Source organism: Carassius gibelio, chromosome B22, assembly GCF_023724105.1.
Source record: "Carassius gibelio isolate Cgi1373 ecotype wild population from Czech Republic chromosome B22, carGib1.2-hapl.c, whole genome shotgun sequence".
Classification (NCBI taxonomy): domain Eukaryota; kingdom Metazoa; phylum Chordata; class Actinopteri; order Cypriniformes; family Cyprinidae; genus Carassius; species Carassius gibelio.
The window spans coordinates 5,827,516-5,841,500 of NC_068417.1; the positions used below are offsets into that span (position 1 = coordinate 5,827,516).

At 34.9% G+C, this 13,985-nt stretch overlaps 2 protein-coding genes across 2 annotated transcripts in view; both read left to right on the top strand.

Moving 5' to 3' along the window:
• Window positions 1-13,985, top strand: part of LOC127987694 (uncharacterized) — a 2,462,016-nt gene that overhangs the window by 1,367,185 nt on the left and 1,080,846 nt on the right. The window contains exon 106 of the mRNA XM_052590053.1: window positions 13,387-13,557. Coding sequence (XP_052446013.1) covers window positions 13,387-13,557 — 171 coding nt within the window. The remainder of the gene's footprint in view (window positions 1-13,386; window positions 13,558-13,985) is intronic.
• On the top strand, window positions 892-9,577 carry LOC127987768 (NLR family CARD domain-containing protein 3-like). The gene is made up of 9 exons (XM_052590173.1): window positions 892-999; window positions 1,084-1,215; window positions 1,398-1,508; window positions 6,272-6,364; window positions 6,711-6,815; window positions 7,010-7,094; window positions 7,341-7,536; window positions 7,629-8,952; window positions 9,082-9,577. The coding sequence occupies exons 3-9, from the start codon at window positions 1,465-1,467 to the stop codon at window positions 9,575-9,577; spliced, it is 2,343 nt and encodes a 780-aa protein (XP_052446133.1). The 5' UTR covers window positions 892-999; window positions 1,084-1,215; window positions 1,398-1,464.

Genomic DNA, 13,985 nt, shown 5'->3' on the forward strand with positions numbered 1-13,985 from the left:
ATTTTAATGAACTTTCAGTTTTTTTACATACAAATAGAAAATGCCCAGTTATTTTGATCTTATTTTCTGAATTTATCATCTCTGTTCAGTTTTACAGGTCGCTGTGATGTAGATAAATGTGCTTTTCACAATCTGTCATTTAAAATTTAAATAGATATGACTCTAATGTGTATTAAAAGAGAAAAACTGAGACTGTAACTCATAAACTTATGGGTTTGAAAAAGACAAAACAGCACTTTACCTCTTATTTACAGCTGAAATTAACATTTTAGTCTTACTGAGTCTTCATCAGTATTCCCTTACGAAAAGAAAATATATTTACCAATATATTTCTTAAAATATATTGTGATATATTGTAATATATTATTTTCCCTTTTTATTTTCTAATATTTTATATATTTGAATACATTTAATAATATATTGATGATACATATATTTTATAATATATTGCAAAATATACAAATGATTGCCGCTGTATATTGCAATATATTGGAAAAAATAAATATATATAAGAATATACTGTATGCCTAATATATTACATGATATTTTCCAATATACTGCAATATATTTTTGTTCCATAAGGGTTTACTGTCTTTCTGTACTCTTATTCAGCATTTATAACACTGTTTTTATGTAATTTAAGTTTAAATGACAAATACTGTCCTCAAAATCCTGCATCAGAATCAGAAAAACATGAGAGAAGTGGATAAGATACTGTCAGATGACTTTTATAGCATTGTCTGGAAATGCCCATGTCCTCACAGCAGTTCTAAGAAAACACATGCATATACAGTATTTCATAAGCATATATGGTCATGCAGAAGCAATGTAAATTAATTTTTCCACCACACACTTCACTTTCACTTTCACTTTCTTTCACTTTCAGAAGGAGGTGAATGGAGCAGATTGAGAGGGAGAATGTGAAGAAACAGCAGGTGGCGCTAGTGCACTGTTTTAGTTTGGGATCTGCTGTTAGAAGGAAGAAGAAGGAGAAAGCAGGTGTGTTTGTGCTTCACATTCGTGTCCAGTTGGTGGCGCTGATGCACGAGATCTGTTGTTAACTGGACTTTGATTTTCTCCAAGATGAAGTCGTGTCAGGTGACAAACATCAATCGTGAAGATCGCACAGGTGTTTAACAGCGATCACAAACCGGAAGTGTTTGAAAGACTTCTGGATTCTGTTCCTGCAGCACAAGATCGTCTGAACTACTGCAAGTAAGTCTGAATACTTTCACCATTACACTTATTTAGGAGAATGATGAACGCGTTTCAGAGCTGGATGAAGCGGGATTTGTTCAGTTATAACTTATACCTGTCACCGAAGTAACAAACCACAGAGAAGCAGAAACATTTGTTCCTCTGAACTCTCATGATCTAGATCTCATTGTCATGTCCAGGTCATGATGAGCATCTGATCGTCTTCAGAGACACAAAGATCTCAGTGTTGAGCTGTTCATCTGCAGTATGTCAGAGAAGAGAGGAAAGATGAGTCTCTCACACAAACAGAGGTAAGACTGAGTCTGTTTTCAGACAATCATTTTAAACACTGCTGCAGTTTCAGAGGTTTGCTGAAAAAACAAAACCTTAACAAACTTTGTGTTATATTTACAAATGATTTGCAGAACTTTGGAGTTTCAAAACGCTCTCATAAGAAAATAAATAAATAAATAAATATATATATATATATATATATATTTTATATTTATTTATCATCTATTGATTATTTTTAATATATATATCTCATAATTGAAAATCAAAATCATCATTTACATTAATTTTACAGTCACTCTTCAGCACTGGGTCTGTACTTTAGTCAATTATTCCACATCAGTGACTTTGGTTTTAGGTCATACATTTATTGTCCGTCATTAAAAATTACTCCACACTTAATTTAATATGGTCATATGATGATTTTTTTTTATTGTTTTAGTCTTTCTTTAGTGTGTAATATATATATGTGATCTGTAAAATATCTTCAAAGTTACAAAGGTCACAGTCTCCTGCAAAGTGGTTTATTCTGTCTAACAGAAAACACTGATCCAGAAATGATTAAAATGCCTTGACTGAAGTCCAGATTAGTGTTGTCACGGTACCAAAATTTCAGTATTTGGTACCGATACCAGTGAAAATCCATGGTTCTCGGTCCCAATTCCGGTACCAAAGCAAAACACAAAAATATGCTAATTTAAAAAAAAAAATTAACTTTTTAGCACTTATATTAAAACCAATGCCATTCTTTATACTTATTTGCAATTGTGTTTAAAGTTTTTCTACAAGTTATATAATTATGAAAAACAGTAAACAAGTTTCACCCAAATGTAATTTGTCTTTTAATTTATGAAATTTAAACACCTTTTATTTTTGGTAAATAAAGGGGATTTGCTATTAAAATTAAAACATGGAAGAAATATTGTGATTTATTTCTTTAAAAAATAAAGTTTTATAAATTGTTTCAACAGTAGTAGCAGTATCACATACATTTTACTAAATAATAGTAATATTTCTAGCACAATGCCTTTATGTAAAAATTAACTTTTAGGCCTAATGAATGCATATTTGTAATTTTCACTGAACTTAAGACTGGTGGTGATGCTTAAGATATTTTTGGTCATTGAGGGTTTCTGTAAAAAAAAATAGTAATAGATCATATTAATTATTATTAATAGATAATACTACTACTAATTCTACTATCATACTAATGTATATACAATGCACTATGCATTGATGAGCTGCTGGGTTCATGAATATTAATCATGTTGTCTGCGTTCGGTCAAACTGATTTGCTGAAATCAAAACAGGGACGGTACTAGATCAGTAGCCTGGTAATACCAGACTCTGCTACTTCACTTTGCTTCGTAGACAGAGTCTGGAATGGCATAATAGAGAAGTGTTTTCTCTCTCGCTAGGGGGCGCTTGTCTGAAGTTTAAAATAATTAGTTACCCGTAAGCCAATCAGATACGTTTAGTTATGACATATGTTATGCGCCTGTACAGCCGCATCGAAGCACAGACATCATGCATCGAACTCAAATCTATGATTGAACTTCCACTGTAAACCTGTTGTTAAACACTCTTCTTGTTCTGGCTTCAGTTTGAAAAAGAGTTGAATGTTCTCCATAACAGAGCAAATTGCATCCCGTGTCTCGTTTCCCATTTCTGCGGTCGTTTCGGTTTTCGATTTCTCTAACCTACAATTTAAAACTCGGTGCTTAGCATCTACGTCACGGCTCTCAGCCCGCCCTCTGCTCGTTGATTGGCCCGGTTGGTTTCAGAGTGGTGGCAAACAGAAAGCTCTGACGCTGTATCAGACTGAGTACAGAAGCGAAATGAAATTGAGCGGAAGTAGTAAGTCTGACGTAGTCAGGCTACTAGATCAGCGCCAGCCAATGAAATTGCCATTTGCACATTAGCTCCGCCCACTACCGGAGAAACCGGTATGTCTTCTGTTTGTTCGAAAATGAATATGAATAATTTTAAATAAACACCATTATTTTGACAGGGGAAGACAACAAAGAATAGTTTACATATAGCGTGTCGATTCAGCGTGGTAAGACTCTCACTCTCTCTCTCTTTGCATGTGTGAGAAACAGCGTTATCAGTAAAGCGACGGTGAGTTGTGCACCTTCACAAAGAGTTTACAGAGCATCAAATACAGGTGCGCTGTGTGTCCATTGAGATGAACTGAAAAGTTCAGATCGCTTGATGGAGAGAGAACTCTGAAGCTCAGGGCCCGTATCCCTAAATAATTTTTGTGCAAAAAGTGGCTCCTAGCGGCCAAATTCTAAGAAAATTCTCAGAGTCATGGCGTTTTCTTAGAATTGCCCCTAAAAGTGACACGAAAATCCCAGTTAATATAAAAGCTATTCCTCAAGATTCCTAGCGCTTAAAAGGGCTCCTAAGGCGAGATCCGCTAAGAGCAGGGAAGAGGACTTTTAGTGGCTTAGGAGTTCCCCTAAGCAGCTGCCCAAAATGGCCAACAGAGGAGGCAGGAGAGATGTCCTGCAAACACTGGATGACAGGGAATTATTGAGACGCTAAAGATTGGATTTGTACAGGAATCATGTTTGTGGTGGATCTCCTTAGAGATGCTATTACTTCACCAACTGGGCCAGCAACAAACCTTGCTCCTCAGTCCAGTTCAGCTTGCAATTCCTTTTTTTCTCCATTTTCTGTGTTTGTAGGATATTTGTTATCAAGCCTTCATAAATAGACCAGCCAGCAATCACAGACATTGATAAAAGCTGAGCCGTGTTACCCTCGTTAAGACCACACTGAGTTGTAACGTTGTAATTTCTACTTCATTAAGGACAGCCCCTTGAGATAGGCCATCTTGTTTTCAATGGGGTCCATATGGGAGTGAAAGTACAAAATATGCCAGCTAGGATATTAATATGATCAAATAAGACACAAATCATTATTTAAACAGGGTGTAAGGAGCTTAAGTTTTCACATATTTTAAATTCTAATGTTAGGCTATAACCCCTACAGCTTACTTTTCATTTTCCAGATATTTTCTTGAATGTGAAACATTATTTACAATTACAGTCTGCATAAGATTAGAGTGTATAATTATGTTTATTGATTTGAGGGTACATCATTTGCTCATTATCACCAAAAGTTCATTTTCATCAAACTTGTAGGATCAACCAATCACGGCTTTTGAAATGATGACTCATACCTAGCAACGGGGTCAACCACACCTCCTCACTAAGATAGGATTTTCCATCCATTCCTTGCTCAGAGTTCACTGAAAATGTTCTGGAATCAGTTCTAAGCTAAAACTCCTGGCAAGGAATCTTTAGGTTAAGTTAGGAGCTCTCTGAGAGGATTCTCAGAATCTTTTGGGATACGGGCCCAGATGCTGAAATTAATGCAAGCGTCATGCACTTCAGTCTATGTAGTAAACAAACCCGCACATCTCTGCCATTCATTAATTCACACAGAGAACACGGATTCATATTTCAAACAACTTTTGCGGCTTAACATTTACAGATACTGGTCCATTTGGAGATTTGATTTTATTAATTTATGCTAACTTTGACAAATTCCATGACTGTCCATATTAAAATGTAAGTTTCATTTTCATGACTGGATTTTGAGATTCCTTCCTCGTTTTCTGCTTTGCGGAAATCATAGCACTGAACCGGGTTTGAACGGGACCTCTGTACTACCGGTACTTAAAGAAACCTGGTACCGTCACATTTAAAAAAATTTAGTACCGACTTGGTACCGAAGTACCGGGTCTTTTGACAACACTAGTCCAGATATTAATTTCACATATGTGTGCATCACAATCGTAATACTGTTCAAAGGTTTACACAAAGAGAAGTCGAGTCTTCAGTGAGTTGTAGTGTTGTCGTTATGTTGTGGAGACACTGTGTGTTTGGATGAGAAAGCAAACCCTCTTTGTTTGGATTCAGTGTTTAAGATTTATTAATAACTCTATTCCTGAGCCATACGACCCAAAGGTTAGCTTGTGTACAGCATGCTTTATGAAGCTGAAGTGCATTTTCTCCCAGCTTCCTGTGTACAACATCAGATATACACCACTAAATACACTGTACATAAAATACAATAAACCACGCCTAAATACACTGTACATAAAATACAATAAACCACGCCTAAATACACTGTACATAAAATACAATAAACCACAGCTAAATACACTGTACATAAAATACAATAAACCACACCTAAATACACTGTACATAAAATACAATAAACCACACCTAAATACACTGTACATAAAATACAATACACCACACCTAAATACACTGTACATAAAATACAATAAACCACACCTAAATACACTGTACATAAAATACAATAAACCTCACCTAAATACACTGTACATAAAATACAATTAACTACGCCTAAATACACTGTACATAAAATACAATAAACCACACCTAAATAACTATTTTATGTTGGCACTTCAGGACATCAAGTTGTTACAGTGAAGAAGAAAAATTATAACTTTATGAGATTGTATCTGAAAGATTAGAGAGTAGCAAAATAAAACCTTATCTCTGAAAGGTTCAGCTCAGACTTGGACTCTGAGTCCAACAGATATGGTAATTATTTCAACGACATTGTTACTGTTATTATTATTACACCCAATAAACAAAGTGTTGAATTTTTAAAATAGCATCATATGCTCTCTTAAATTGAAGTATGCTAACAGAACTGTGTAGCGTTGACACTTCTGTTCTCCATTTTAGTCAAAAAAGAAAATGAAAAAGAAATTTATCTTCTCTCTTTTTGTCATTAGTGTAAGATCAGGATCAAATGTGTCTGTGAAGAGTGAACGATCAAAGGATAATGACATACCAGATTTAAGTGAGAAAAAAACATCTATCAAAAGGTATTTATTCTTTGACATTGTAATGTTGTGTTGGCTTATTTCTCCACTAAGATGCTTGTGATAGAAATTAATTAAATAAAACGATAAATCACTAATTTCCTCTTTATTGAACTCAGTCCGGAGCTTCTCTCCAGTAACACAATCACACAAGCAGACACAAGGAGGTATAAATTAACCATGAAAATAGATCATAAAGCCAAACATGAATGTCTTTCCATCGATTCATAGTCATAGATGGACAAATGCATGTCTATACTGTGCTTCATTACCATCCTCAACAGTGAAGCTCTTTAAATGAGACTGAAGGAGCTCCTGTAGTAAAGTGTTTTGTTCTTTGTGTCATCAGTGTAAGATCAGACTCACATGTGTCCAGTTCTGTGTCTGTGAAGAGTGACCGATCAAAGGAAGAACCACTAAACTTCAGTGAAGAAACAACATCACGAACCAAACGGTATTTGATGCGTTTCTTATTGTTTACACACAGACTGTGTCAGAAAGTGCATCAGTGAATAATTATCATAAAACGTTTAGTCCATACATTTTTCAAAGTATTGTTTTTTTCTTTGCTCAAATATTTACAAGATATTTTGGTCATATTTCTTTTCCTAAAAGTGCAGTATTTTGATTTATTTTATTAACTATCAGGCTTCAGTATGAAACATTAGATCCAGGTTTACACTCTCACAGGAACCACAATAATTTTACAGACAGTCTCCTGCAGATCTTCCAGGTAATAAAACACATTTTCAAGAATATTTAATAATAATATTCAATAAGAATGTGACAGAAATTTTATTGCAATTTTTTCTTTATAAGAACATATAAAATAAGAATGAATGCCTATTTTTATTCATATTTACAACAAATTACTGTTTGTCTCAACTTGATTTTTGATGAATATGTTTAATTACTGAATAAATACTTTTGACCAAATATATGATTGTTTTCTCTCATTCATTCTTGTCTTTCTTTATAGGATCTTGAGAGCAAAATAATCACATTTCTGAAGAAAGAACTGGAAAAGTTTAAGAAAATATTACAAAAAGAGAACTTGCAATACTTTGTGAAGGACTTTAATGAGAACAGATGCAGTATGAAAGAAGCAGCTCTTGATCTCACGCTCTACTTCCTGAGAGAGATGAAGCAAGATGAAGCTGCTGATACTCTAGAAGGTAAGAGACTCGTGATCATCTATCAGATTGTCACTTATAAATGTAGATAGAAAATAAGATTAAACAATATCTGTATTTTTGTTTCTGTTTAGATAATCTGGTCTTCATTCATCAGCTAAAGTGTAGCCTAAAGAAGAAGTATCAATGTGTGTTTGAAGGAATAGCAAAGGAAGGTGACTCTACACTTCTGAAGAACATCTACACAGATCTCTATATCACTCAGGGTTGTAGTGAACAGGTCAATACTGAACATGAGGTGAGACAGATTGAAGATGCTTCCAGACGTCATGAATCACAGGAGATACAGGTTGAGTGCAAACATTTGTTTGAAGCACCTGAACAAGACAAGCAGATCAGAACTGTACTGACAAAAGGAGTTGCTGGCATCGGAAAATCAGTCTCTGTGCAGAAGTTTGTTCTGGATTGGGCCGAAGGAAAAGAAAATCAAGATATCAGCTTCATATTTCCTCTTCCATTTAGAGAGATGAACTTAAAGAAGCAAGAAAAACTAAGTTTGATGGACCTTATAACTCAGTTTTTCCCAGAGACAAAAGGACTGAACCTTACAAGAAGAAATCAGTTCAAAGTCTTGTTCATTCTTGATGGATTGGATGAATGTCGATTTCCTGTAAACTTTAAGGATAATGAGACGTGGTCTGATGTTTCATCACCAGCCTCTCTGGATGTTCTCCTGACGAACCTCATCAAGGGAAATCTGATTCCTTCTGCTCTCATCTGGATCACCAGCAGACCAGCAGCTGCCAGTAAGATTCCTCCTGACTGTATCGACCGGCTGACAGAGATACGAGGATTCAATGATGCACAAAAGGAGGAGTACTTCAGAAAAAGATTCACGGATGAGAATCAGGCCAAAGAAATCATTGATCATGTTAAACAATCAAAGAGTCTCTTTATCATGTGCCACATCCCAGTCTTCTGCTGGATTTCAGCCACTGTTCTCCAGAACATTTTAGAGAAGAAAATAAATAATGTTGTGAAAAACAATCAGACTGATGATGCCTCCAAAACACTGCAGGAGTCAAATACTGAAGACACTCCTAAGACTCTGACACAAATGTACACACACTTCCTCAGATTTCAGATCCAGCAGAGCAGACGAAAGTATGATGGAGAACATACACCAGATGTTTCCTGGGATAAAGATGCCATCTTTTCACTGGGGAAACTGGCATTTGATCAGCTGGAAAGAAACAATGTGATCTTCTATGACACAGATCTGGAAGCCAGTGGTATTGACGTCTATAAGGCATCAGTGTACTCAGGCATGTGTACCCAGATCTTTAAGGAGGAAACAGGGATCACTCTTGGTACCATGTACTGCTTCGTTCACTTGAGCATTCAAGAGTTTATTGCAGCCCTTTATGCACATCTGTTTCTAGACAGAAAGAAGAAATATGTGTTTGATCAAGACTCTACAGAACAGGAAAATAAAAGTGAAAACATGATTGATTTGCTCAAGACTGCAGTGGACAAGGTGCTTGAAAGTGGTGGTGTTTATCTGGGCCATTTCCTTCACTTTCTTCTTGGACTGTCACTTCAGTGTCCAAAAAAAAACATGACTGATTTGCTCAAGACTGCAGTGGACAAGGCACTAGAGAGTGATAATGGACACCTGGATCTCTTTCTTAGATTCCTCCTTGGTTTGTCTCTCCAGTCCAATCAGAGGCTCTTACAGGGTCTGTTGACACAGCAAGATAGAAATGAGCAGAGCAAAAAGGAAATAGTTCAGTACATCAAGCAGAAATTAGAGTCTAATCTGTCTCCAGAGAGATCCATCAATCTGTTCTACTGTCTGAATGAACTGAACGACCAAACTCTGGTGAAAGAAATTCAGACCCACCTTAGCAAAGGAAGTCTATCATCTGCTGATCTTTCTCCTGCCCAGTGGTCTGCTTTGGTCTTTGTGTTGTTGACATCAGAGGAGGAGCTGGAGGAGTTTGAGCTTCAGAAATTCAAGAAATCAGACGAGTGTCTCATTAGATTATCAGCAGTCATCAAAACCTCCAAAAGATCGCTGTAATTTAATTAATATATCTTGTCATGTTTTGTTCTCATCTTAAAATTACATGAATCTACATTGATATATAGCAGGCTTGGACACCATGATTTATAGTGATAATTAACCATACACCAGTTATAAGCAGGGTTGTGAATCACCAGAGGCCTCACGATACGATATTATCATGATACTAATGTCAATATATTGAGATATTCTGAGATTATATTGCGATATTGAAATTGTGATATTTCGTTCTTGAAAGTAAATTACTGTTAAATTTAAATTAAATTAAACATGTAGTCTTACATCTAGGGATGCACCGAAAAGGAAAATTCTGGGCTGAAACGAAAACCGAAAATTCTGGATGCACTTGGCTGAAAACCAAAAATGCTTTGTAATGATTATTTATTAATTTATGAAATAATAGACATTTATTTTGTAAGACTTTTTAAATTTAACTAAATTTTAATGATGCTGAATTTAAAAAAATATATATTTTTTAAATTTAATAATATTGGTAACTTTACAATAAGGTTCATAAAGTTAAATACTTTAGTTTGCAATCTAAGAATTTATTAATCTTAGTTCAAGGGTTAGTTCAGCCAAAAATGAAAATTGCCTCCATTGAATATGTATATACGATATACCGCCCATGTCCAGAAAGGTAATAAAAACATCATCAAAGTCCATGTTACATCAGAGAGTCAGTTAGAATTTGTTAAAGCATCGAAAATACATTTTGGTCCAAAAAAAAACTAAAAATATGACTTTATTTAGCATCGTCTTCTCTTCCGGGTCTATTGTGAGCGCGACTGCTGTGACTGTTGACGTTCGGTGTGAAGTCATAATTTTTGTTTTATAATTTTATAATTTCCAGTTTTTGCCTGAAATAACCCTTTCATATTAATTTCAATATTTACTAATTCATTATTAAAATCAACAGTTGTGTTAGTTAACAGTTAATGCAATCTTAATAAACATGAACTAACAATAAACAACTGTATTCTCATTAACTAACTTTAAGAAAGACTAGTAAATACTGTAATGTATTTTTCATAGTTTGTTTGTGTTAAACATTAATGAAACCTTTATTGTAAACTGTTACCGTAATATTAAATATCAGTAAATACTTTTTATCCACTTCAATGTAACAGAATCAGTTATACGTTTTTGGATTTATTAATTTAAAATTTTTTTGGACTATCTAAATAATTATACAATTATTTAACACTGTGATTCCGGCAAATACACGGGTAATGTGTCCAGGGAATTGCACTTTCACACTGCCAGTGATTACCCGGAATATGTGCATGCGTTCACACACAACCCTTAAAGGTCCCATAAATGCATGTGACATCAGGGTGTGACATGTAATGTAATAAGTCGAAAATGCTAGGCAGGTTAACTTTCAAGTAAGATGGCGAATGATCTCAGCTTCAATGCAGAAAGTGAGGAACTGATCTCTGCTTCATTACAATTAGCAATTTTTTTTTTTTTTTTTTGCCGCGAACGTTGATCTGCCTTCAAAACACCTGGTAAAAGAGTCACACGATAACATCTGTCATCACTACGACACACCCTTTACAGCATTAGTTCTGGGTTTTGTTCACACAGAGCTCATTCTGGAACTGAACCCGGTAATGTTACTAGGTCCCTAACCCTGGATCAATCCCGGGATGTGTTTGCCTTCACACAGAAGACGACCCGGCAATTTACTGGGTCCAATGTTCAGTGTGAAAGAGGCTTTAGGCTGGCCACTATAAAAGTCCACTCCAAAACCAGTCAGTATCTGGTGTGACATCATTTGCCTCACGCAGTGCTACACATCTCCATATGATAACTTTCCGTTATGCCGTCATCTTTATTTCAGAAGGTGACCCAGCTGACCTCACCAGAAGGAATAAAAAAAAAAAAACTCAACACCAGCATCTAATGATTGTCAAGAAATTTATTTTATAATTCTACCAAATAGTATACTAAAAGATCTGTATTGCTACGGATTGCGATACTATACCCTATCGTCCCCCCCCCCCCCACCCCTAGTTATAATTATATATCTCTTTTAGGGTAAAGTCAAAACAATTACTTGAACTTTTTTTTTCTTTAAAAACTGCAGTCCTTTTGGAATTAAAGTGCAGTGCTGTTTTATTAGATTTACATGGGTTTTATGTAAAAATATCTCTTTTCAGCAAAATAAGCTGTTTAGTTAGCTACAGAAGAAGCACATCATGTTATTATAAAACACATTGTTCCTTAGTGGTTTATAATCCAATATTCAGTTCAACTTATACAACTTCTGCTATAAAGGAGATATACCCTTGCATAATGCATAAATGATTAACCTCCAGATTCTCCACCTCAAGACACTCATCCAGATAATAGAGCAGCACTTTTAAATATATAACTCCTTGCCATTAATGATATAAACCTATTATACATTTACATATTTTATTAAGTTTTATTTGAATCAATCTGAATCAATACAGTTCTAATATATATGCAGTGTATTGGTATAATTTTTTTTTTTTTTTTTTGTATTTAATGAATGTATTACATATATCTATCTTTGTGATTTGATTTATTTCTCTTGTAGGCTAAATGATTGTGGCTTAACAGACAAAAGCTGTCCAGCTCTGGCTTCGGTTCTTGGATCAGATACCAATCTGAAAGAGCTGAACATGAACAATAATAATCTGCAGGATTCAGGAGTGAAGCTACTCTGCACTGGCCTGGAGAATATAAACTGCAAATTAGAGATACTGAGGTAAGTTTTGTGACAATCATTAGTGTTTTGTTAATTTAAATTTTGAAAATTTGCAGGCTTTAATTCCAGCATAAACTCTACATTACAGGACCCTCATTTATCAACAGTACATACGCACAGATGTTCGTGTAATGAGTGCTTAAGAACAGTCTCATGCAAAGTGTGGGATCTTCCAAATGTTACTTTTAACATAGGAATGTGTGTAAATATAAGCACAACTCTGAGCATGCTTAAGCAGAGAATCTAGAGCTAGAATGGAAATACTACAAAAAGAAAGTGCTACTGTGTGTTTCATGTGTCCTTTAATTGCAAATACTACATTTATAATTTAATAGTTCAAGTTAGATGAGATATTTATTCTTGTTTATCTCCCCAGGAAACAACACTAAATATATTTTTGCTTATATAGTAAATGCACTTTGATTATTTAAACTAAAACAAGACGAAAATAATAAGATATGCCTTTTTTTCATGCAGCTGGTAAGTCATTTGAAATGTAGCTTTAGTGTCATGACTGATATTGCTTTGCTGGAGGATTCTGCAAACCATGCTCTGTTCAAAAAACATGTTTAAAAAGAGCGAACTGATCTGTTTAGTGAGTGCACAGAATGTCTTCTCAGTCAGTACTGCTTTCTTTTTCCATGGTTTCGGTGAGGACATTATACATTTACATGATTTATAAAGGGAGGTGTTGTCACCATATATGCTATATTCGAGGCGTTTCTGAATGCAAATGACAGTTTTTAAATGTTTTTTTTTTTTTTTAGTCTAGATCTAGGCACGATGAGTAGACAGATTACTGGATCTCAATGTACTGCACTAGTGAATCAGATCGCTGTTCTACTGCAGGATAAACACTGTCAACTTAACACATTGACATATATTATTTCAATGTTGCAAGGACATTTTTAAATTCTTTGCTACTGGGTGTTTTTTGTGCGTCTTGTATAAGAGATTGCTGACTGAATGAGTTGCCATCATCATCATCACCAGTATTTGTCAAATGTCAGCTAAAACATACTGGTAAATATTAAGATTATAACTGAAGTGTTTTCTCTTTGTGCAGTCTGAAGAATAACTGTATCACAGAAGGAGGTTGTCATGCTCTGGCTGCAGCTCTAAATTCAAACCCTTCAAATCTGACGGAGCTGGATCTGAGTGAGAATAATATAGGAGACTCTGGAGTGACAGAACTGTCCAGTCTGTTGAGAAATTCACAGTCGCTACAGATACTCAGGTCTGAATTTGGTTAATCTAAACCTGAATCTATGTAAACCTCCATCTGCTCTGTAAACTGGCGCTGTGTCAAAAGGAATGGGTCAGTAATGTGAAATTGGTGTGTTGGTGTAGATACATTTATAAAATATTCACAAACAGATGGATTTTTGGAGGTGATGGGAAATGTTAATATCCTAATGGTGTAATGCATGTTTTTATGCATGTATGTATTTATTTTTGTATTCATTCATTAGTTCATTTGGTCTTTCTGAAGACTTTCAGACTGCAGTATCACTAAAGAAGGTTATAATACAGTTGCAATCAATATAATTCATCCCCCTTGACCTGCAAGACATTTTGCTGCGGAGAATATAATTTTATGAAAACAGTTAACAAAGGCATCAATAAAATTTTAAAGTTTGTTAATAGACTTTTGTGTGATTCTCA